General features: G+C 32.6%; 2 protein-coding genes and 3 long non-coding RNA genes across 6 annotated transcripts; all 5 read left to right on the forward strand.

Annotated features, from left to right (window-relative positions):
* The first annotated feature begins 1,950 nt into the window (after positions 1-1,950).
* On the forward strand, positions 1,951-3,627 carry LOC121132073 (mitochondrial import inner membrane translocase subunit Tim17-A). Its single transcript, XM_040727518.2, has 2 exons — positions 1,951-2,890; positions 2,952-3,627. The coding sequence occupies exons 1-2, from the start codon at positions 2,569-2,571 to the stop codon at positions 3,122-3,124; spliced, it is 495 nt and encodes a 164-aa protein (XP_040583452.1). The 5' UTR covers positions 1,951-2,568; the 3' UTR covers positions 3,125-3,627.
* A 151-nt stretch (positions 3,628-3,778) lies between these two features.
* LOC121132062 (A disintegrin and metalloproteinase with thrombospondin motifs adt-2) lies at positions 3,779-8,668 on the forward strand. Its single transcript, XM_040727507.2, has 5 exons — positions 3,779-6,691; positions 6,746-7,107; positions 7,174-7,667; positions 7,732-8,053; positions 8,110-8,668. The coding sequence occupies exons 1-5, from the start codon at positions 5,982-5,984 to the stop codon at positions 8,532-8,534; spliced, it is 2,313 nt and encodes a 770-aa protein (XP_040583441.1). The 5' UTR covers positions 3,779-5,981; the 3' UTR covers positions 8,535-8,668.
* Positions 8,669-11,333: 2,665 nt separating this feature from the next.
* On the forward strand, positions 11,334-16,517 carry LOC121132080 (uncharacterized). Of its 2 annotated transcripts, XR_011779000.1 has the most exons (5): positions 11,335-12,012; positions 12,066-12,151; positions 12,240-12,792; positions 12,877-15,960; positions 16,029-16,517. It is a non-coding gene; the product is annotated as an uncharacterized lncRNA (long non-coding RNA). The 2 variants fall into 2 exon arrangements; XR_005869227.2 differs by having other exon boundaries at positions 11,334-12,012; positions 12,066-12,792.
* A 2,751-nt stretch (positions 16,518-19,268) lies between these two features.
* LOC139904795 (uncharacterized) lies at positions 19,269-21,342 on the forward strand. Its single transcript, XR_011779004.1, has 2 exons — positions 19,269-19,359; positions 19,523-21,342. It is a non-coding gene; the product is annotated as an uncharacterized lncRNA (long non-coding RNA).
* Positions 21,343-23,912: 2,570 nt separating this feature from the next.
* Positions 23,913-24,661, forward strand: LOC139907145 (uncharacterized). Its single transcript, XR_011783549.1, has 3 exons — positions 23,913-24,095; positions 24,147-24,285; positions 24,348-24,661. It is a non-coding gene; the product is annotated as an uncharacterized lncRNA (long non-coding RNA).
* The last annotated feature ends 854 nt before the right edge of the window (positions 24,662-25,515 follow it).

The raw sequence follows: 25,515 nt of genomic DNA on the forward strand, positions 1-25,515 counted from the left end.
ATTATGAAATAGCCATGACGTATCAAGGGAAAAGAGGGAGTCGATATCTGACAACAAAATACGGAGGGTATTTTTGTGTTGGCGAGATAACGCCGTGATCAGTCCTAAAACTTATAAATTTTGATCCTTGATGACGTCAACCAACTTTATTTCTTCTTTTTTTAAATCAGGTCTAGTTCTGAAAGTCCGAAGGACCGGTCCTAATAATGGACTGGAGTTGACCAAATAAATATGGACTGATACTAAACTAATCATAATATATAAGTATCAGTTATAAGCTATAATTAATGACATTACGTAAGATATACACTTCCAGATACATCATGGAAATCCTTACACTCATTTTTCCATTGCAAGTGGCCTTTAAAATTAATTGGTAATATGATTTTTTTTACTTCTTCTGAGCCCATTTCCCTCCATAGTTAACTTTATCGGCACTCTTTATGTATACTTATAATTATAAAATCTGCTTGAGTTACGTAAATCAAAATTTCAAAATCAGAGTCTAATATGTTAATACCTTGTGTAAGGAAGTAGAGTAACTCTACTATGCAAATTCTGATGTCTATTATTATATTAAAGCTAATAAAGCGACTATAAGGGAAAGAGGCGTCATGTACATCAATCAAGAATGTTTTATTTTATCTTATCTCTTATTTGTCTAAAATTCAGTATATGCGCTATTTTCATCTCTTGCGCAGTTCATTGTTATCATGTCCCTTTCAGCATAACAAACATCCATTAAAAATCCATTCAATTGATCTTATTATAAATAATAATGATGTATTTTGCATTTAATTACATGAATGAGTAAGATACCTTCATATAAACTTCAGGTTCTACTCATCAAAGAATGTTTTCCTTTTTGAAGAGCAAAATTTGGTGAAAGTTGTGGATCAGCGCTGCTGGACATCCCAAATATACTTCTACGGATCATTCAGGACATGACAATAAAAGGATTCCTGTTAAATGAAATATTTACTTGAATAAGAAAAATATTTGTTCCTGGCTCACTTTCAAGATAATATGTTTCGTCGTGGACCTTTAGAAGGACGATGGCTATTGACACACGATGCAATCCCAACTCTTTTCGATTATAAGAAGAAAATGAATAGTGGAAAACATTCATTAAATAGGAAAACAGTAGAAGAAAAGCTTAAAAGAATTAAATCCAACCTTACTTAATGTCATTCATACTCCAATTATTTTTTATGCTCACCCAACGATGATAGTGAAGAACCCGATTTACGGATTAACTATGTGAGCAATCTACTCATGATGAATTGACGGTTAAAAAGAAGTATTTTTCTTTGTAATACAAAAAGATTAAATAAATCCCTCGGAATCATGTACAAATTATAAATATTTATTAAGTATGAAAAAAAGTTGTCTTGGAAAAGAATGCACAACTTGAACCAAATCTAGTAAATCTTTTTTGATTAATAACACATTATGTAATACAAATATTGCTTTTATTTAAAATGTGACCAAAGTAAAGAACAGGAGTATGAATAAAAATAATATATTTATATCAATTAATGAATAAATTATTAAATATCTTATTTAAATAATAATTATAAGTTATATCGTATTTGTGGAACGATAACTCAGAGATCCCATTAAATTTACATCGGTGTAAATGACTTATTACTTATTTCTATAAAAATAAATAGATAATTAGTTGAGTACAATTAGATATTTCCATAATTAATTTATAGATCCTTGTGGAATTTATGAAACGTAGAGAGAGTTAGATAGATTTATCTTAATATACCAAATTAGTCGGATGAATTAATAAAAGTGTTGTTTGTTTTTTTCAAATTATTTGGAATAGTTCATTTAACTGTAGGTGTTTAACTTTATTTTCTAGTTACGCATATCCTTCGTTATTCGCTGTGCCATATCTTAGAAAAACATTCCGTATTCAGTATTACGAATTATTACGAATATACATTCAATTCTGATAAGGATTCAGGAGAGGATAAAATAGATTATTTTAAAAGAAAAAAAAGGAACCTACATTTTGAATAAGATTCATCTATTATAATTTAATACAAATCGACATTTCGGACAGGGTTATGTATTTTTTTTTACATATAACTAGAAACATAAACGGTTAATTAAAACCATAGTATTTGAATCATAATTACGCTCTAAAAAATCATAGAAGTTATTTTAAAACAAAAATACATAACCCTAATCATCTACGAAAGGTTCTATATTTTCTATAAATATTCTATATTTTTTGATTGAGGTTACGTGAATCCAGAACATAATTCATATACATATTTGTATTTGTTTACTTTTTATTTCAACCATCTTGTCTCCTGTTTCCTTTTTAGGCTCTTTAGCTGCTAATATAGTATGCAGCTCTTACTCTTTAAATTAGCTCTAAGCTCACGCACGGTATCAGTATCACTTAACTCTCTCTCTCTCTCTCTCTTTCTTTCTTTCCCTAAGATTGTCAGCTTAAACTGCACAGCTCTGGAACGATACATCGTGACATTAGAACTAGTTGGTAGTTACAATAAATAGACTTTGGGGAGTGTAAATAGACGACAATCATCAATGACGACGGAATATGCACGTGAGCCTTGTCCCTGGAGGGTAATCGACGACTGTGGAGGTGCTTTTACCATGGGACTTTTGGGAGGTACTTTGTTCAATGGTATCATGGGAGCGAGGCATGCTCCTACGGGTATGAGTCGAAGAGCTCTTGGAGGTCTTGTTCGTATCAAGGAGCGTGCACCCGTGTTGGGAGGACAATTTGCGGCTTGGGGTCTCTGTTTTGCATCTTTTGATTGCTCATTCGCTTATTTGAGACAAAAAGAGGACTCCTGGAATTCCATCATGAGTGGTGCAGCGGCGGGTGCTGTCATGTCGGCTAGAAGTGAGTCTCATCATTAGTCATAACATAACATCCTCATCATTTCAATCCTTTCTTTTTCTAGATGGCCCTAAACATATGTTGGGAAGTGCTATCGTTGGAGGAGTTCTCTTGGGTCTCATTGAAGGAGTTGGAATTATGATGAACAAATTTGCTGCTGAGTCATACAGGCAACCCCCTGAAATACTTGAGGCACCCCAAGATCCATCTATTTTGGGTCAGCAAAACGCATACTAATTAATAATTCGGTTGGAATTATTATTGTTTCAACATTAATTATTATTTTACCCGGCATATTCCTTCAGAAATAGGATTTATATATATATATATACATATGAACTCAAATTGATTGCATAAGTTTATATCACCTATGTATATATGTATATTTTCTTATATAAATGCAACTTTCTAGTTGTATGTATGTATGATGTACTCTTCTCTATTTTGTACCACCAACAAGTACACTTTCCAAAATTTGTTCGTCATTCACTTATAATTTGTAGATAAAATACTACATATTAATATACTACAGCAGAATGAAATGAATGGTATTCATCTTCAAATTTAGCAAGAGTTATTTTTACCAATTACGACGGATTTAAAAAAAAAAAAAAGTGACACTTGATTTTGGTCTTTTATATGTATCTAGCTATATTTTATTAACTAAAAATGTATTAATGTATATGCGGCTCATATTCACTGTTACTTGAATTGAATAAGACTACAATGCATATCCTTTATTAAGTTTATTGTATTTGAAAAAAATACCGACATTAAGTTACGAACTAAATTAAGGAATTTTGAGATTTGGTATACTTTAAGTAAGTTTAAGTTGGATATACTCTAAAGGAATACTCCAGTCATGATCTTCAGATAATAAACAAATGTGTTTATTGAAGGGAAGTCTATGATTGGAGAGCCGGGATGCAACGTATGAGAAACTCCATTTTTATCCATCTCTTAAAGATAGATAAAAATGCCTTTCCGACTTCTTCTATCATTAATACCTTTTCTTGCTTGTTATGAAGGGCCAGATACTTCAAAATATCTGTATCAATGAAAAACGGGCAAATGATTTAACATTTTATGAATTAAAATCGGATAAATTATTAATTTGCATGCCTGGTAGTTTCTTTAAGAGATTTGTTAGTAAATTTTTTTGTGAAGGCAACAACTCGGTTTTGAAACAGATTCGTTCGCATCTCTAAGACTGTTGATATGCCCTGTCATTGAGGCAATTTTCACTATTCCACCATCTTATGTCATCTTTTTAATCGCAAGGAAAACTCCATGCAAGGTTCCCATTGGATTTGTATTTATACATTTATTCCCACTCTGTAAAGCTTGCAAGCCCAGCATTGTTGACTAAGACATCCAAATCTCTTATCGGACTCTTTCCAAACATGTTGCCATTGTTTAGAATTTTGAACCTTGTGATAGAATGAAATAATCGTATACGTTTACATCGTATTTTTCTTTAAGATTTTCTTCCGTTGTTAGGAGTAATTCCTTGTATATGTCTGTGATTATAACTACTTTTGCACCTTCGAATATAAATAACTTTGCTAAATGTTTCCCCAATCCTAAAGCAGCTCCAGTAATGATCACAACTTTAGTTTTTAATTGGGATCCCATATTACATGTACTAATATTTTAATATAGACTATTCAGTAACAAATAAAAATATATAAATAGAAAGTAAATAGTTTACCTATTATTAATTAACTATGACACAGACTAAGTCTATTTGAAGGATAGGTGAATTCCTCTTGGAAAATGGATGTTTGAATACATGAGATAGATTCCCAAATAAAAAGTTTCAGTTAAACGAGAGCCTTGTTGTTGTTTTTTTACATCTTAAAATGTTCAAATACTAACATATAACTGTATTATCTACCAAACTCCACCGTAATTCCGGATCCATCCTCATAAACATTATTCTCAAAATGAGCATAAAGCAAATAATTTAAGTACGAAAAATTAGAAAATAGTTGATCATTATATTACTTGACAAACTTTTTAACCTTTGGTTGGATTCCAATTAGTACGTTTGAAAGAATATTTTATATTATACAGATAAAAAAATAGTAACATTCAAATAGATATTATGGCAGCTGACAATATTAAGCCAATCAGCAAGAAGAATGAAACAACATGCTCTGGTTCTACTGAGTGTTTTTTATATTTCTTTTTAAACAAAATCCTTAAAATATATTATTTTTTACCCTTTTAATTACATTTTCACAGGAACGGAGGATACCACATTAAATATAATCCTACATTTGAAATTAATACAAAATTTGTAAAGAATAAAGTTATTTCTTGTGAATTACAGATTTTATTTTTTACTCAAAAGTTGACTCAAACCTATAAAAAAGGTAAAAATTAATGAAAGGTTTCGGTCATATAATATTATAACTGTCTGAGACCGTTATAATTTTAAACTAATATGATTCAACATCGGTCTCGACTAGTCTCGTAGTAAAATTCGATCCTGATTTATTTTTAAAATTAATATTTGAGAAAAGAAAATTTTTGTCTAGAAAAAATCACATAAGACAGAACCAAAAAAAATCGGTCACGGACCGAGTCTCAACAAAATTACAATTCTCAAAACCAGATTTGGTACCCAAAGAATGAAATATAGATTCATAATTAAAGCGTTGCATTGCATTAAATTTAGGACTTGAAACATTTTTGAAAAAGTTAAATTTTGTTAACTAGTGTTATTTATATTTCCAATTTACGTTAAACTTGGAGCATGGAACATAAAAGACGTAGAGCATTAAATACGACATATAGATATTATTACGATCAATTAATCACACTAATTAGAGCAATCAATTTGAACCACTATTGTTAAATATAGTAGCAAAATGATTTTACCGTTTGAATATGTTTCCATTTACTTTTTGATACAACCAGCATGAGTCTCTGAGAATCTTTTCGAACCCCTATTTTATAGTGATAATTAGAGGGGATTTATTTTTAAGCAGCAGGTGTAAGTTACTATATTTTTGACTTATTTTCTCTACATTAAAAGTACTTCCAATTTAACTAACTGATTTAGTTATCTTCTGTCATTGATAAAAGCATGATGTTCCTACATCAATTGTTTATACTCTCCATTCTGCAAATAGGGACATTAATAAAATGTAACCTGAAATTACACTATGAATTGACTGATTTAGAATTATCTAGACATTTTGGAGTTAGATCGGCCAAAGATGTTAATCCTGAGAGCTATGAAGTTATTTCCTTCAAGAAAGAATATCGACATAATGGTTTTTCGAAACGCAATGGTGGAAACCCAACCATGAAAAGTGATCCGGTTTTTATATTGGAAGCCTTTGGAAAGAATATTACATTGCACACGAGAAAGAATCATAAACTTCTCCATCCAAATGCCAGTATGGTAACGGTAGATGGTCCGCAAGCAAGACTCTCATTGGCAGAAGAGGACGATTTCCCTGAAGATGATTGCCATTATTTTTTGGATGAGGAATTAGGAATGTATGAGGGGAGTATATCTAATTGCAATGGTGAAATGGAAGGATTCTTTATATCAGAGGATGAAATCATTGAGGTTTCATCACTTAGTCGAATGCATAATCCTCCTGAGGAAAAAGAAACTCAACTCATTGTTGCCCATAAACGAAGTCTCAACTCCATTGACGTATCTAATAAAATAGACCGAATTCATCTAAAAAACTCAAATACGTCATTATTTCAAAAACGTGGCGGAAGTCAAAATTCAAATAAAGTAATCGAAATAGGAGTCTTTCTAGGACCAGAAGCTTACAAGTAAGATAATTTAGATATTGAACTAAATTATACCTAATTTTTTTCTCAATTTAGATCACTGATAGGATATTTTAATACTGAAAGAAAAATTAGAGAATTTTTGTTGACTTTTGTGAATGGAATGCAATCTCTTTACCATTATCCAAGTTTACAACAAAAGGTTGAGTTTGTCATTGTTCATATGGAAATAATGAAAACATGGGCATTTGATGGTGCTCATGGAAAAAGAGAAACACTGCTCAAGAATTTTTGTAAATATCAAGCTTCAAAAAATCCAGTGAGTGATTCCAACGTTAAACATTGGGATATTGCATTGTTTCTATCTGGCCTTGACTTTTGGGCAAGAAGTGGTGGTAGAGTAAGTTATAGTACTATGGGTTTAGCCACTGTTACTGGAATATGTACACAAAAATACGGTAAGCAGCTTCTAGATTGAGAATAAATCTATAGTGTTTCAAGTCCTAAACATACATCTATATTAGGATGCGTCATTGGTGAAATCGGAGTCAATTCTAAGGAGGGTGCTCCTTATCCATCCACTGGATTTACATCTGTTTATGTCATGGCCCATGAAATAGGACATAATCTTGGAATGAATCATGATGGCACAGGAAATAATTGCCCCAAAGATGGTTTCGTTATGTCGGGAAGTCGAGGAACTAAAGGAGAAACAAGCTGGTCAACATGTTCCGCTACATTTTTGAAAAGCTTGAATATGGAATGCTTAACTGATAGACAAGAACCAATTCCATCAATTAGTGATCACAATAAGTACGGGAATAAACCAGGGTATTATTGGTCAGCTGACGATCAATGCAGATTTCTCCTTCAAAATAAAGATGCAGAAGCTGACCACACAGCAAGCAATTTGGACGACATTTGCTACAGTTTAAAATGTCGGGTCTCAGGAAAAAGAGGATATTGGAGATCAGGTCCAAGCCTTGACGGAACAAGATGTGATGTGAAAGGGAAAAAGGTATATAATAAAATCTATATAAGTTAAAATAGGTGATTTATATTTTCTATGTATTGTATTTTAGATTTGTCTGCATGGGAAGTGTGTTAAAGATGCCGGGGGTCAGATAAGTACTTCAAATCCAGAATGGTCAAGTTGGAAAAAGGGAAAGTGTACAAGTGGATGCATAATCGAATCTGAAGGGGTAAGGACAAAGATTCGGGAATGTCAAGTTCCTAAACCATTACCCATAGAAACGAGATGCCCTGGAACATCTAGAAAAGTAGAACTTTGCACAAATTACCCCAAATGTGAACGAACATATAAGGTCTCAGAATGGGCCTCCATGAGATGCCAGGATTTTATGGATAAATCATCTCGATTAAAAGCTATGCTTTTACCAAGAGGTAAGATTAGCATTGGTCTATTTATTGAATATTGATATGAATCTCAAATTCTCCAGGACGAAGAGCACAATACAATCGAAGAAAACCGGACGTAGCCTGTATGGTATTTTGTAGAAATAAAAGATTGGGAAAATATTATACGCCACTCATGGAACTCAACAATTATAAGGATATTGACGTTTATTTCCCTGATGGATCATGGTGTCACAATGATGGAACAAGTAACTATTATTGCATCAATCACAAATGTACATCTACTGCAAGAGGTGCAAGAGCAGAAAGCTCTCCAGAAATTTTAGTCAATCAGAACGCCAAGCCCGATAATCTAGTAAATACAACTACGATTTCAGACTTTTTTACTCTTGATGAAGACGGCAAATCCTCGGGTGACGTACCACCAAAAGAAAAAGAAGATGAGGATGATGCTGAATTCGTTCAAGATGATGGTTTTTCACCAGGTGAACTGGATCAAATTGAATGATTTAATTAATTTAAAATAGATTAATAAAAATTAGTTGTTTAATCTGAAGTTAAAATCCAAGATGTTGTTTTAATAAAAAAATTAAATAGTATAAAATATTCAGAATAGTCGAATAAAAAATTAATGAAAACAGATTTGATAATTAAAATCCGATTTCTGATTACAATAAATATGAGTTTCTATACAAAAATGTATTCAATACTGTAATAGTGGAATGGTATTAATTGAAAATAAAGTATACTCGTGTATAGACCGTTCAAATCAAATCACTTTGGGTCATTTACTCAGAATTAGATGAAATTTAGACATGGTTGAAGATTTGATTCCGATTTCACTGTGAAAAAAAAAAATTAGGGTATAAAGTAAACATTGAGAATTGTTTAATAAGTCATTTCTGAGGTAAAAATGTCTGTAAATTATGATTTTTTTAGTTTCAATCCTGTATTTTGTGTCGTTTAGCCAAGAAATTTGAATTTGTGACCTATTTTCCTAAAAAATGACAGATTTTGCTTGACAAAAATTTTGAAATCCCAATTTTGTAAACCTCTACAAATCTACAATGTTGATTTAAAAAAACAACAACTTTATTATAAACCGCGTTATATTACTTTAATCATATGACCATCAGCTACTTGATTTTTATTAAATAAAGGTCAAATTTGTTACAAAAAAACTTCACGATATCAAAACCACAGGTATTTGACTAATTGATTCATTTTTAAAACTTGAAAAGGATGAAGAGATATTTTTATTTACGTCGGATTAGACATATCTTTACAAAAATGAGTATATCTCTAAAGCCATAGCATATTTTGTATTTCTGACTTCAGATTTAAAGTTTACATAAGATTTTGGTTTAGAAAACATGTATTACTTATAAGAATTGGATACTTGATATTTTCCCAATTTTGGCAGTGAAACCAAGGTCGAATCTGGAACCATGTCAAACTGGGTGGACGATCAAATTTGAAGGGTCCATATTTGTTAAAATAGGGCTGTTTTAAATATAAGATTGAGGTTGTTGTACAAAATAAGAGTTGTACCTACATATGTTATCTAACTATCCATATAAACAAACCAACAAATACATGATAAATAGGAATTTGTAGGCAAACCGGCAATCAAGATACTTAGAGTACTTCTTGAAGTTGAGGGTAACAGGTCTCAACTCTCCTGGATGCATGTGACAAGTACGAAAAGGGCCAGAATAACTACCAAGAGGAAGTGAGGATCAGGGACAACTCCCTCTGTTCTTAAGGACAATGTAAGGGATGGATTTTTGAAGAGGATTACGACAGACCCAACAAAGTCAATCAGAGCTCATGCATCCGAGCTCAAAGGCATCCATTATGCCATCAGGAGAGTCGTTACATCATTGGAATTGAATTCAGAGCTTTTTTTGGAAGACACAACAGCTTCCCACAAAAGTTACAAAAGAAACAATCCTGTTTTCAAATGTGAATATCTTTTCCCAAAAAAGATATTCAGATTGGATCAGTTCCACAACTGGCAGAATGACAGGTGACTGGCACTGTAGAATAATGATGTTGAGGGGATCAGCACCTCTAAACACATACAGCAAGGACGAGAATGCAACACTGAGGTGTAATATAACCTATTTGGTTATTAGGTTCTGCCCTGTCTGAAGAAAAATTATCTGGCCAACTTTTTTTTCCTCATCAGCAAGGTTTTATTTAAAAAATATTTGCGTTCATATAAAACATAATTAAACATCATCGTTTAAAATAAATATCCCTTAAAACAACCTCATTATTCATATCAAAAATTAAGTAAAATGATTAGCGAAAAAAACAAACAATTAAAACTACAACAATACAATGAACTAAACCCAAAGAATAGCATAAAACATGATTTAATAAATAAAGTAATTCATTAAAGTGTTTTGTATACCTAGGAATGATAAATTGTAGAGCCTTTTTCATGTCGCACCGACATCTGTGAGAAATACTTTGTCAAATCCGATGTATAATTCAACGTAACCCCGTCGGATGTAGGGATCCTTAATAAAAGTTCGGCGTACCTTGCAGCAACGGCAATTTGTATGGATTTTATATCAATGAGACTATTAACCCAATATTCAGTATTGTTCTGAGCTATAAACGAGTTATAGTTACAAAAAAAAACGTATTTATTACGGTTTTAGGAAGATTCGCCTTGAACACTTTTGCCAAGTACACTTTCGCCTTGTACATTTTCGCTTTGTGATCCTATCGCTTTGAGACGTTCCCGCCTTGAGATGCTTTCGCTTGAAACTTTTTTACCTTGGATAATAATAGAGGAAATACGATTTCTTTTTAGTTATATAGGTTTGTTATTGGAATTTTTACCGTTGTATTCACAATAGTGATCCATGTGTAAGTATGCCCCTCACTTCTTTACAATTTATATAGTCACGACAATTGTTTTTAGAACGACATTAGACATAGGGTAAAAAAGAAAATAAATAATAACATCAAGTTCCTAGTCAACTTTCCAATTAATTCAGACATAATTGTAAAAGTCATTGCTCTAACTATTATCTAACTAAAAGGAGGATTTCATCCACACAGGAGATTTGATGTGATCATACCTTACTAAAAGAACTTCATAGATGTATTAAATGATTCTTAAGACAAGTCATCATAAAATACAATTTAAATGACCTTTGATGGTGATATAAGGGAAGATATCATAAAATTGACAACTGTTTTTTATACCATCTGTTTCATTTAACAGAGAATAAAGGTTAAATATATCACAATTTTTTTGTATTATGCAATGGAAAGGGGTTTCTGACTGTTATACTCATTTTATGCGATTTGGAGGTTACTACAGTATTTGTGATCATTTGAGTATCCGAAATAGTTCATTGAGCAACAATTTGTATTTCTTCAAAATGTAAATTGATGATTATGTTCTTCTGTATCTCTTGAGGAATTAAACTCTCATGAAATAGGATATCGTCACACACAAGTTTTAAATTTTTGTCCATCTATTATTATTATCCAGGACAAAAAAGTTTCAAGACGAAAACGTCGCAAGGCAAAACAGTACACGGCAAAAACGTTTCAAAGCGTCACAAGACGCAAGCATTACAATGTGAAAACGTGCAAGGCAAAAATGTTCAACACGAATTCTCCTGACACAGTTTAACACCTTCTCTTCTTGCGAGTCCTTGGTCCTTCGAGGGGAGACACCAAATAGAATATAACCTTTAATTGCCTCTTCTTGAAATTTTTCTATGTACATATGATCGAGTATAACTAATTCCTTTATTGTTGAAAGAACTCGACAGTGAACAAAAGTGTTGATAATATAATTATATATCCGTCCATAGTCTTTGCATGGACTTGAAAACTTTAACAGCTTTGTCATTCTCGAAAACTGCTCTGTAAATTTCCTGCCAACAATTATTTTCAATGAGTGTACAATTTTCCTTTTCTGAGATGTATCCAGCTGTTGATCAGATTTAAAATCAGTGAGTATTTCCTTAGCCTTTTTAAAAATGGAAATTATGTTGATCTATTTTAGGCACCAAGGAGTCAGTGGAAGATGGTAAACAGCCTTTGCAAAGTCAAGAAAAAACTTCCTGTATCAAAAATGGATTTAAAAAAAAGGTTTTTTTATTCATATTTTGGCGACTGATGTCGATCGTATTACTTGTATTAAAACAAAGTGTATTTTTCCACATAATTCTCTGAGTAGCTGTCCATTCTTTCAATAGATAGAGAATACAAGTGTTTGAAAGGTCAGTGGCAAAATTAAACAATTAAAAGCAATAGTATATATAAGCAAATATAGATTCCAGTTCTTTAGGTCAGGGATAAGTAAGTTCACAAACAATTTTAGAAGCCATTTATCTTCCTCTATTAAAAACTCCTCCCCCATCGAAGGGATAGCAGAAGCAAGATATATAATCTGAGTAATCGATTTGGTATTAAAGAGATCTATTTTCTTTTGAAGGTTAAATCTCCTCCAGTGGAGACACCACTAACGAGTCTTCGAGTTAGTTTTTATCCAATTGGAATGAGTGAGTCCATCTCCTTTTCATTCTATACCTAAGATATTGACTGCGTTAACCATGGCAAAGCGACCATTCTTCAAATCCTACAAAGGATGCCGGTAACCTATAGGGAGGATATAAGTTTTCTCGAAATTCATCCTCATTCGCGAACCCGTGGTGAACTTTTCGAGTGCAGAAAGAACAATTTCGAATCTCTTTTTTAATTTTTTTTTTGAGTTTCCTTCTATCATAAAGGTAAGGTGTAAATAATCCAAGTGGCATACTACTTCAATACAAATCTCAAAATCCTTGTATGTACCCTTAAATGTTCCATTGCAGTTACAAAAAGTTAAGGGGAGAAACCAGACACCTTTGTCTACAGCTTTTCCCCAACTTTATGGGTTCTCTCTGGGTTCCATGCAACAAGAAAGACGAATTCCCATTTTTTTCAATGTTTTGACCAAAGGACTATTGGCCTCTATCATCTCCAATCTATCCACTCCTTGCTCGAATTTGGAGTTGCTGAAGGCAACCATCGAGGTGGAATGGGCTGTGTATCCGGAGGACAAGATAGCAGATACTTGTGGCAGTTTCCGCCGCCGCTTCCAGGCTGTCGTCACGGCAAACGGATCATATTTAAAATATAAAAAATAGAGTAGTCATGCGGTTCAACAAATCTACCGAAAAAAAGAGAAAAAAACTTATGGTCCATTTTCTGTTTTGTCATTTTACCCTTCAAATTTTTATCGTCCACCCTGTACATACATTATTTTTATTTACAAACTCCAAATCTATTTTGTAGTTTTGCAATCAGACTATTGGTTTCAGAGAGATATTTCCCCCCCCCCCCATTTTTAGAAAATACTGTGATGAATTGGAGCTAACTGTTATTATTTACTCATCCCTATTATGCAGATTTTGAGAGATTAAGAGTCATTTTTTTACAATTTTCCGATGAACAATGTTGTAGAACACATACCTAATTACCTGTCAATCGCTAAGAATAACATTGTTCTAATCGCCACCATTATCACACAGTAGGAGAAGAGGACTGAGATCGCAGCTCTCCTCCGTGCAGAATTGTCCTTGAATGCCATCTTGGAGCAGACTGGGGCCTCCAAGGAGACAGTTGAAAATATCTTCATGCGGTTGAAGGTCAGGGAGGACCTCACACACTCTCCAGGAGAAGGGAGGAAACACTTCGTGTCCGTCAACCGCCTGAAGTCTGCCTTCAAGAAAAATCCGAATTCCTCAATTGTAGACATGACCAGGAAGATGAACAAGTCCCACACAGCGGTCTCCAAGGCTCAAGGTCGCAAGAACTTTCTTGGACGACATCGATTCGATTAGAAAAAAGGCAGGAGGAAAGTAACTGCAGGGTATTCCGCGTCCTGTGTTGACAGAATAGCAGAGAAAAGTCCGTGTGAAGCTTGCAAAAAAGATCCTGAATCACCTAAAGGGAACCTGTGGACTCATTGTGATCTTTTTTGATGAGAAGTCACTTACTGTTGACCCTATTTTCAAGAGGCAGAATGATCGAGTAGTGACATTTGGGGATGTGGAAGAGGAGCACCGATTTTTCTCCATTACCAAAAACCCTGCTTCAGTGATTATGTTAAGCCTAGTTGCATCCCACAGGAAGGCCATGAATCCCATGTGGTTCAATTTAGGATACAGACTGAAGGTTGATGACTACATCAAAATTCTGAACACCAAAGTTCTTCCATGGATCAAATTCATCGTTGGCAATTATCCCTGGTTGTTCCAACAAGACGGAGCACCTGCCCACAACAGAAAGAAAACCAAGAGTGGATGCAGGCCAGCATACACTTCCGGGAAAATCACTTTTGGCTGCTACAGAGCCCGGACTTCAACCCCCTAGACCAGTGGTGGAGAGACAAGGGTAAATTACTTGAAATGGGGTAATTTAGAAAATTTGGGGGGTAATGGGAGTGGATGTCAAAACGAAGGACTTTTACGAACTAATTTTACTAAGTTATTTTGGCGTAATGCTAAGAAAAGTTACCACACCCCTGCCCTAGAGTATTCCATCTAGGCGCACGTAGAGTACAAGTCCTGCAGGAAACACCACAACAGCACCCTGCTCTGAAGACATCTGCTAACAAGGTCTGGGCCTCCATGAGCGCCGAGTACACCCAAATCCGCTTGGAGCTCACCATCAATTCTGAAGGCAGATACATTGAATAAAACATGTTCTTTGGGTTATAATTAATAGTTAATAAACATATTTCCGAATTCACAAAGGATCCTACCATGATTTTCTATTATTTGTGTGTTAAAATGGGTAAATAATAAGGGTTGGCCCGGTACGACATATTTCAAATGAATCTAATTTGATCAAATAAAATTTTATCCAAAGCGATTTCATGTAAAACAAATTATGTAGTAAAACATTTAAATATTTTTACTTTCCAGAAATACTAAATGATTAAAACCGTAGGTTCAAAAGGTATGACTATTTGAAATTTTATATCCACAATAGTTTTTTCTAAAAGTGTAAAAATATCGAATTCCATATCTCGAGAGCCAATAATAACCTGATAACAAAAAAAAAATAGACGATTAGATGAAGAATGATCGATCCCTACGTATTTTTTCTATGACAAATTAATTAAAATTAAAACATAGAGCTAAAACGCACTATTTATGAATTATGATTAAATGTATAGTTACATTAATGTAGAACTTCCAAAGAGAAAATATAATATTTATATACAAGCTCATATAAAATACATGTACTTTTTACCAATTCTGATAACATGAAACAAGTCAATTTTTGTCATGCAAACTGGAAATCCTTACACTAATAATAAAACAGTAAAATAAATAATATAAGTTGCAAAATAATGAAGAGAGTTAAAACAAAAGATTGACTCATGTCATTATATAGTAGTGAACATTAAAAAAAACATAGAGGATCGAATGTAATTCTCTATCAAGAAACACTTCCTTTCATAAATTCATGACATAATGAAGATATATCATTCATATATTTTATACAATGGGATTGGAAAATAGGGATAGGGAAATCAAGGAATTAATTCATAGAAAGAAACAGAATCCAGGTATTGTGAAGGAGCTCCATATTCATCACCCCTTCCTTGTTCATGTAAATTTGAGTGAAAATGGAATTCAAAGTCTTCCTCCAAGTTTTTTCAACCTTGTATTCCTACGTCATTTGAATTTAAGTTATAATAAACTGGAGTCTCTTCCTACTGAGTTTGAAAAGTTGAAGGATCTAAACTATTTAGATTTATGTAGTAACTGTATCTCTGGTATTAAAATCTCCCAAGGTTTTTTCAATCTATCAAGTCTTCGTCATTTGCATTTGTCGGATAACAATTTGGAGAGCATTCCTCATAATATTTGTAATTTGGTTGCCTTAAGAGTCCTTGGACTAAGGTGAGTAATTTTATAAATACTCTCTCATTAATTATTATTTATTAATAACTAAATGTATTATTACTTAGAAATACTGGACTGAAAATCCTCAACTATAATATATTTAGAGTGATGCCTAGGCTGAGAGAAATTCATTTACAAGGAAATTATCTGACGCATTTATAGCTAATCCAAATGCATCGTCATCTCTATTTGAAAATGATTCAATGTCAAAGATGAAGATTATGGATAAATATTTGTACAAATATACATACATTCGACCTACACTCTGATTTAATCTAAGGGTACCAGCAAAACATTACATATGTTATATAAAATAACAATATTGTATATATCCTGTCTATTTTAGTAAATAAATATATTTGTATTCAATATTTTCCACTGATATCCCGTGTATTGAACCCAAAAGTAAAATGAATATAAAACGAAATAGTAATATATATGTAAAAAGATTGAAATATTAATGCTTGAACGATCAAATCAGGATGATTTTATATGTTGTATTTGGATTTTAACAGATGTAATTACTGTCAAATAATTATATAGTTTGAACAATATTTTTTTTGTCTTTTAATAGTTTAACATTCAGAATGGATTAGATAAGATAGGAGAATAATTAGGGGGAAATTTTGTACCAAAGAATTTAAATTTCTGAATTCTGAAATATCTTTGTTTATAGTAATTCGGGACTATTATAGTTCAGAGTCATTTGTACTATTTAAACAATCACCAAATTAAAAGTAGGAATAATAATTCTTATGTAAAATTGAAGAGCAAGGTTGTGCCCTTAGCGGTCTTGGGGCTCCGGTTCTTGAAACGCTAGAACCGGAACGGACAAAGTCGAACCGAGACCGCAATATATTGCTTATCGGTCTCGGTTCTTGTGATTTTGTTCCTATATACGATATATAAAGAAAATAAAATATATATTATAAAAAATAAATTAGCTTTTCAATGAGTCAATTTTCTGGGTTTTTTTTTTTTGCAATTGCACAAAGCTGTTTTCCAATAATTTTTTTACGTTGCAACGGCGATACAGTTGTATTTGACTTCTAAATAGCTAAGTTTGATGGTACCTTTTTTATAGTTTTTAGTCAGATATTAAGAGATATATCTAATCAATTTTTAATTTTATTCCTGGGATATTGATTATAAAATTATTCCTACTCTAATAACTATTATTTATAGCAAAAAAAAGTTGTAAGTATTTTTGTCCTTTAATTCGTAATTTAAATATCCGTGGTGTGGGTGATTTCGAACACACGTGTTTGGGTTAAAACTCGCCTATACGGTTTCACCCTCTTCAAATGAAATTGATAGTATGCAGGTACTTTTTTTTTTTTTAATTTTACATTAGGCGGCAGTCTATTAAAATACCAAGTGTTTATACAAGAAAACCCTCCAAAAAATATTCCATAGATGACCTTCAAGAGACATTTAAGGATCATGCTGGAGGAATGAGTATTCGCAAAGCTTCAAAATTGCATTATATTCCACAAACAACTTTATTGGGACCAATTAAACGATCTCTAATTATAGACAGCAAACACAGATTTGTTCTTCCTTCAACTCAACAACCCGTTTTTAACGATAAAATCGAAAGCTAATTTTGCCAATTTTTAAACATTATATCTTTAATGTTTTATAGATTGACTTCAATTCAAACACGTAGGCTGGCCTATGAATATGCTATTAAAAATGAAATTGTTCATCCGAAATCTTGGGACGACAAAAAAGTAGTTGGAATGGATTGAATTAGAGGATTCTTGGATTGAAACAAGTCTCTTAGCATCAGGAAACCCGAATCAACATCCTTGTCTCGTATTTCAGGATTTAATAGGAGCACTCACCAAATTATTTGACAAGTACATAAGTGTTCTTGAAAATGATACCTTTGAAAATCACAGAATCTATAAACTTGATGAAATTGGAATCACATCAACTCCAAAAACGCCAAACTTCATTACCACAAAAGGATGCCATCAAATTGGACAAATTGTGTCCTGAGAAAAGGGACAACTTGTTTACCTCCTATATTTGTTTTTTCCAAGAATAAGATTTGATAGATTTCCGGTGCGACTAGCGAGTCATTGGGACTCGTACACAAATCAGGTAGGATGTCATCTGAACACTTTTTATTAATTATTAAACACTTAATCAAATATTTTCATGTATCTAAAAGTAATAAGGTGATACTTATCATGGATAACCACGAACCTCATTTAAATTATAATTCAATTCAATATGCCAAAGATAATGGTGTTGCTATCCTTGCAATTCCTTCTTACACTTCCAATAAATTGCAGTCCTTGTATATTTCTGTTTTCCGGCCTTTCAAGTCTTATTTCGGTAAACAAGTGCAATGTTAGATGGTTACAAATCCAGGAAAGACGATGTCAATTTATGATCTTCTTAAGTTGGTATGTACATCTTAGACTACAGCCTGCTCTTGCTCTAATATTAAGAATCAATTTTAAACAAAAGGAATATATCCATTGAATTCGGACGTGTTTCAAGAAATTGACTTCACGAGATCAAAATATCTAATAATACCTCTTATGTGCATATAGTCCAATTATTGATATATTGATAAATTATTAAAATTGTATTACTTCAAAAATTGTAATATCTAACCCGACGAGAAGGGTGACATCGAAACCTTTGACGAATAAAAGTTAAAATATTGTAGAGAAGAAACAAAGGATCACACAAAAAACATTTTTTATGACTAAATGTAATCAAATAGTTGTTAATTAATTACAATTTTTTTTTTTGAAATTTGGTTGAGAAATGAACGTTTTATGATACTAGCCCGTATTTAGAGTCAAACGGAAAATGTTATTTTCCACTGCTAGATCTGAAGCTTGCTTCAGAAAGATGTTGAATTAATGGAATTTCCGGGCAGAAAAAATGGGAGCAGGCCATCTACCCCAAACAAACTACCCCTGGACCCTTTACCCCCCCCATCCTTTTCTATTTTTATTATTGAGAAGTGCAGTTAGTAAATGATAGAGGGCCAAAGTAATAAATTAATTATATGATTATTTGGAAGGGTTGTTGAGCTATAAAACTTTCAAGTTAGAACTCGGAAAGTTTATTATGAGTTCTATAAATCATCAAAATTTTAATTCTAAAAATTCTGAAATAAATAAAAATTTCAATTAGAATAGATACTTAGCCTGATTGTTTAACCATAGGCATGATATATAAGATACAATAAATATTTATAATAATGACTAATCTAATTTCCTTAATCCTATGACAAAAAGTTGGTAAAACATTGAGTTTTAACATTTGAGAATATAAATAACGACCTTTTCTAAATTTATTCAAAATCATAAATATTAAGTGGCAAAAAAAGAAATTGGAGGGAATTGTATTTAAGTACGAAAAAAAATGGTAGGTTTGTGTTCCTCTTTACAATTCCAATAAATGTTATTAACTACTTTTTTGACAAATTTAAAAAAAGAAAATTGCAATTTTCTTTGCAAGTTTCGATTTTGCAATTTTTGACACAAATTAAAGATGGATTTTTCATCACGACAATTTTTTTTATTTATAGATGTTGGTATGTTATTTGAAGTTTATAACTAGGGTTGTGGGAATCGTGTTTTGCACAAGCGCGCCCGCAAATACAACATCAACTATCTGGTTCCTCTGTTTTCTTTCGGACATAAACAAACCTTTATTCCTAAATCATACTTGATGGCCGATGGGTAATTTCGAACATACTTATAAGATATCTCAATTATGATTTCTTTAAAATTACAGCTTATCTGAAAATTTACTACTTATAGAATCTTTCCTTCACCAAAATATAGCTTTACTTGGTATTATTCTATCAAAATAATATTATCTAGAAAATGTCTTAATGTTAGTTATAATTTATTGTATTATACAAATAGTATTAAATATTAATTGTCATAATATAAAACTTTGGTATGCAAGTATAGAGAAGGACAATTCAGATTATTTGATGATGCAAATAAAATATGTGAAGTATATATTAATGGAGAATAGTAGAAATGGCAAAGAATAATCAAAATAGTATTTAGTATCAAAGGGTGTTAACACAAATACAAAGTCATGTGGATTCAATATATATCGAAGGAGTCAAAGTTGTAGGAGATCGTGGAACAAGAGCCAAAAAAGATTGTGTAGACAGTGTGGTTCCCAATTTCCCCATAAGAATAGGAAAGTTTGCCTTGCAAAAAGCGTCGAATACACAAGATGTGGTAAGAGAGGTCACTATGCAAGAGTATGAAGGTGTCTAAAAGAAAACTCTATTTCGATGATTAACTCTATTCAAAATTTTAACTGAATAAATTACCCATTGATGCATTAAATTTCCATGGAAATTACTTCAAAAATATAATAGCTACAAATGACAGTGGTGCAATCGTATCTGCCACTGGATCAAGAGTTCAAAGTAAATATCGATTACAACCCAATTAAAAGAGTATAACGTTAACTTAAATTATTTATTTATTTACACATGAAGGAAGAGGGATTGTTGTATATTATTAATATATAACTTCCCTATAAATAATTTTATAAGTGTATAGGGAGTCCACGTTCGGGTGAGATGTCCAGTTAGCCTCCCTCTCCAAAGTACCCCACACAGCAAAGTCCAACGGGTTCAAATCCGGCGAAGACGATGGCTACATGTCCTTGGGCCAAAAATCAGCCATATTGTCGGCGCAAAACTTATGGCATTTGGCAGATGTGTGTGAGGGTGCACCATCTTGGGTCCACACATAGTTGTCCTCTGGATAAGTGGACTTGAGCCATGACAGTATGGTGAACCTCAGTACCTTGCAGTAGGCCTCCTGGCCGATTTTCTCCCCAGTTTTAAAAAAAAGAAGGGAGGCATCTTCTTACCGTCGGACGCCACTATCCCCAGGATATTTGTTTGGGCCGGATGTTTTGTACGGAACACCCCATTGACCTCCTCTGGTGATCCCCCAAGCCAACAGTCGTTCCGACGGTTGTAGACCTGGTCCACTATGGATCCATTTGCCTTGATCCACGCACACTTTCTTGCACCTCTGCAGTCTCCTTTCCTTCAGAGTGTCCGTCAACAGTTGGTGTGGGGTCTTTGTGTAAGAGGACAACCCCAAGTCCTCCTTCACAGCCATCCTGATTGTCCCCTCGTCCACGTCAAACTCGTTTGAAAGGCGATTCATGGACTTTGTGGTGTCCGCCTTGATCTTCTTCTTCAGGTCCCCCCCAGTAACTCAGAATCCCTTTTCAAGTTTCCACTTCCTTCTTTCCTTGAGAGGTCTTTTCCACCCTTTTTCATCTAGGCTACCTTGAAAATGAGGCTCCTGGAGCACTTCACAAAGTCATAATCTCTGACACCTCAATTTTTGGCATCCAAAAGGTCTGATATCCTCTGCTTTTTTGCTTCTGGCTCACTCATGATGAAAGATTTGAGAAATGTTTATAATTGTGTACTTATACAGAAACCACAGGAGATTCAGAATATGTAGGGGAAAAGCACAAAACCTATCTATTTTATTTACATAGTTAGCATTTATTAACAGTCCACGTTTTGCTTCCGAACCCTGTATTAAAAATAACACACAAAAATATCTGAGTAAACGGAGAGACTAATTTTAAATTTTATTTATGCTTTTTATTTGCTTAGATCGATCTTCCTTCATTAAAGAGGGAAAAACTTCCATGTTCTTTAAGAATTAGGACAAAAGAAGAGATCCGAGATACTTCGCCCTCAACAACAGATGCTCGATTTCTGATATATACGGAGATAATGATGGGATTAAAATTTATCCTAAGAAGAGAACCAAACCAAGCTAAGCTTCATAAGAGAGTAGAGTGGATTGTTTCCATAGGTAGGAATCTATCACTCTATATATAACAAATATCAAGGGTTGAACTATGATAGGATCCCTTCACTTTCAGATTAAGAGAAATGCTCTAGATGTTAAATATAAAATAAGATGTGTTAACTACAAATGGGTACTACAAAAATTATTAAAAAAAAGTTATTACCATAAAACTAAAATATATACAAAAACAATACATTTAAACTATTGAATCATTCTAAAAGAGACAAATTTGATATTTAGAAATGCTTTTAATTTGACATTTGCTAATGCTTAAGATCATTCTTCAATAATTAAGATTAAAATAATTATGTTCGCTAAGAGTAAAGACCAAGGTTATCCCCATATAAGTCTAGCGGTTCCGGCTCTTGAACCGCTAGAACTGGAATCGACAGTAGAACCGAGACCGCAATATATTGCTTATCGGTTTTTGTGCTTATTTTCGTTTGTTGTATTTTTTATAATAACCTTTTAATATTCCATCTACAAAATTTTATGTAAATGAAACATGTCGAAACTTTTATTTTACAACGCAACCTTTAATCCAGAAAGAAACAGAAACAATCCAGGTCCGTTACCTAGCTTGTCGGCCCCCTATAATATGATTACGAGTGATAATTTTGGTAAGGATAGAAAAGTGTGCGAGGAGGAAGGAATAAATACGCATGACATCATTGTTTAAATAGTATACATCTTCTTGTATCAAGAACGTTAACATTCCCGCCTATATTATTCAATATTAATATAATATTAAATGATGATAGTCGATAGAGAACTGAATAAAATGCCTAAAATAACGTCGCCTTCAGTCTGGATTTCTGAAAATGGAGGCCCAGGAATTTGGAAATACTTACCGGCCGAGAAACAGATGGTTTGCCGGATTTGTCGATATAAATGTGCTTTTAGTCCCCGTCTAGAATTAAACTATTCATAATAATCTCAATCAAATTTCTGGGGCCATCACAGCTTTAGAAGGACGATTACCCTTACTTGTCAGCATTTCCATCGTTGAACTGCTACGAAATGATATTAAGCTAGAGCCATTCCGATCTAAATTGACCAATTTCCTATCAGAAAATCCAGCTTACAATGAATTATGAGACCTAGCCTGTGTTGAAGATTCAATTTATAGAAATACCCCCATTGTAAATTGTGAAGTTGAGAGAATTTTCAGTATCTTTAGAGTCATCCACAACAAATTACGATCAAAGTTATCAGTAAAAAGTATAAAATATTTACTGATTTCGAAATGGAACTCTGAATTTTGTACCATCTAAAATTATGTATTCATTTTTTTAAATCTAGTCATAAAATATGATTCTATTTTAGCTAAAAATATAAAGAATTGTGATACACAACTCATAAAGGCAAAGACAACTGCTTAAATGGTCACAACAACGGGGGTAGTAGCTTTGGATGGTTCGCAACTAGTTTGTCTGACACTAGTTTTCTTCACTTAAAGGCTTGGGTATGATCATTAGGTTTTCCTATATTACATAGTCAATAAATATTACTTTTTTGTCACTTAAAGATTAGCTATGGTTCATAAGCTCCAAGAAATTGTGTTCAGAAAACTCATAAAAAGGCAAAAACAACAGCTTAAATGGTCACAACAACGGGGGTAGTTGCATTGGGTGTATCATTATAATTAGCAATTGTGTGTATCCTTCATGATAATAGTATGTTGTTATACAAGCATAAATAACCGGGGAAATCTTTTTTTGATGATCTTAATAAGGAGTAATATCGCCGGACATTACTACATAACTAGCTTTTGCTCTAAATCTTATTTCTAAATTCCATACTCTTGTTATGAGATGAGGATAATGAGTGGCGTGTAATTCTAGACAGGGGACTACTTACCGGATGAGAAACAGATGGTTTGTCATTTGTAGATATAAATGTGCCTTAAGTCCCCTGTCTAGAATTACACGCCACTATTAATCCTCATCTCATAACTAGAGTATGGATATTCATCTATAAAATCAATTCAACGATGAATACATGACTTTAACTCTGATCTCACAAAGATGCTTATTGCATTTAATATAACCTTATCCATTGATAATCATCTACGTTCAAAAAATTTATGGAGAAATACAAGGGTAAACATATAACCCTGCCCGAGGAACCATCATTAAATTAATGGAGGATGTTGTTACTGATGTCATTTATAGAAATACATATAAAATGTTTTGAGTCATCCACACCAAATGACGATCAAGTTATCAGTAAAAAGTATTTACGAATATCGAAATGGAACTCTGAATTTTGTACTATCTCACAGTAAGTATTCAATTTTTTTAAATCTAACCATAAAATATGATTCTATTTTAGCTAAACATATCAAGAATTATGATACACAACTCAGTAAAGGGCAAAAACAACTGCTTAAATGGTCACAACAACGGGGTAGTAGCTTTGGATGGTTTGCAACAAGTTTGTCTGAGACTACTTACTTCGTTTTAAGACTTGGGTATGATAATTAGGTTTTCCAATATTACATAGTCAATAAATATTACTTTTTTATCACTTAAGGCTTAGCTATGGTTGATGGGCTCCAAGAAATGGTGTTCAGAAAACTCATAAAAGGCAAAAACAACTGTTTAAATGGTCACAACAACGAGGGTAGTTACATTGGGTGTTGCATTATAATTAACAATTGTGTATATCCATCATGATAATAGTATGTTGTTATATAAGCATACCTAAATAACGGGGGAAATCTTTTTGATGCTCTTAATAGGGAGTAATATCGCCGGACATTACTACATAATTAGCTTTTGCTCTAAATCTTTACGATGAATTTATTTCTAACATTTTTTTATTAATATATTTATTGTCTAATTTTATGATTTTGACATTTACTTTATTATGAATAATTAGTTAGATCTCATCGGTAGAGATATATCTATCCTGTGCACAATTGTATATAGCAACTTCCACATGAAGAAGAGGGGTGATTATCTTTTGATTAAACTCCACGTCTCGCTTGTGTATTGCAACCTAAAGTTATGACATATTTAACTGAATTCCGATGTTAGAACAAGAAAAAATTATCTGGATCAATCTATTATTTCAATATTCTTTATTTATAATTTATTATTATTAATAGTTATATGATTTTAATTGTTTAATTTTGTATATTTAACTTAAATGTTTAATGGTTTATTTTTAGTATGTAGATTATATTTCATTAAAGCCTTCTTTTTAAACTTTGAGCTTCAAATATATTTCAAATACTCTTACTTTGTAGTTTTATTAGCTATTATTCTGAGAATAACGTTCATAATGAATTTCAATTTCATGGAGTGTAAAGTTTTCAAATCTACTGTAACGGATAAAAACGTCTAAGTCAATTATACGTAGTATATCTTTATTAAACATTTTGCTAATAAATACTTTCGTTATACCCTCAAAAATCATAATAAAGCAGGCAGATGATAATCACATCAGTTTTTTAAACAATGATACCATATGTCTTTTTTTTTTCCCCCTCCTCCTCGCACGTTTTTCTCTACAATATTATCAACTATACTCATAAGTCATGACTCATGACTCATGAGTCATAACGCAGTGCTACAATTTGAATTTTCTAAATATTTTTCTAACATTAAGTTGTTGAGGACTTATTGCAGTTTAAAGTTTTTTTTCTTGAGCCAATACAAAAAAGGAAAATTCTACATAAAAATCTATTTTCTCTATA

Source organism: Lepeophtheirus salmonis, chromosome 1, assembly GCF_016086655.4.
Source record: "Lepeophtheirus salmonis chromosome 1, UVic_Lsal_1.4, whole genome shotgun sequence".
Classification (NCBI taxonomy): Eukaryota; Metazoa; Arthropoda; class Copepoda; order Siphonostomatoida; family Caligidae; genus Lepeophtheirus; species Lepeophtheirus salmonis.

What these genes read in the sequence shown, in the direction of transcription:
- LOC121132062 (XM_040727507.2), top strand. Translation starts at nt 5,982, where the DNA reads ATGATGTTCCTACATCAATTGTTTATACTCTCCATTCTGCAAATAGGG. An exon ending in AATATGTACACAAAAATACG is followed by an intron (nt 7,108 to 7,173) that starts GTAAGCAGCTTC and finishes CATCTATATTAG; the next exon opens with GATGCGTCATTGGTGAAATC. An exon ending in AGCTATGCTTTTACCAAGAG is followed by an intron (nt 8,054 to 8,109) that starts GTAAGATTAGCA and finishes CAAATTCTCCAG; the next exon opens with GACGAAGAGCACAATACAAT.
- LOC121132073 (XM_040727518.2), top strand. Translation starts at nt 2,569, where the DNA reads ATGACGACGGAATATGCACGTGAGCCTTGTCCCTGGAGGGTAATCGAC. An exon ending in TGCTGTCATGTCGGCTAGAA is followed by an intron (nt 2,891 to 2,951) that starts GTGAGTCTCATC and finishes TTCTTTTTCTAG; the next exon opens with ATGGCCCTAAACATATGTTG.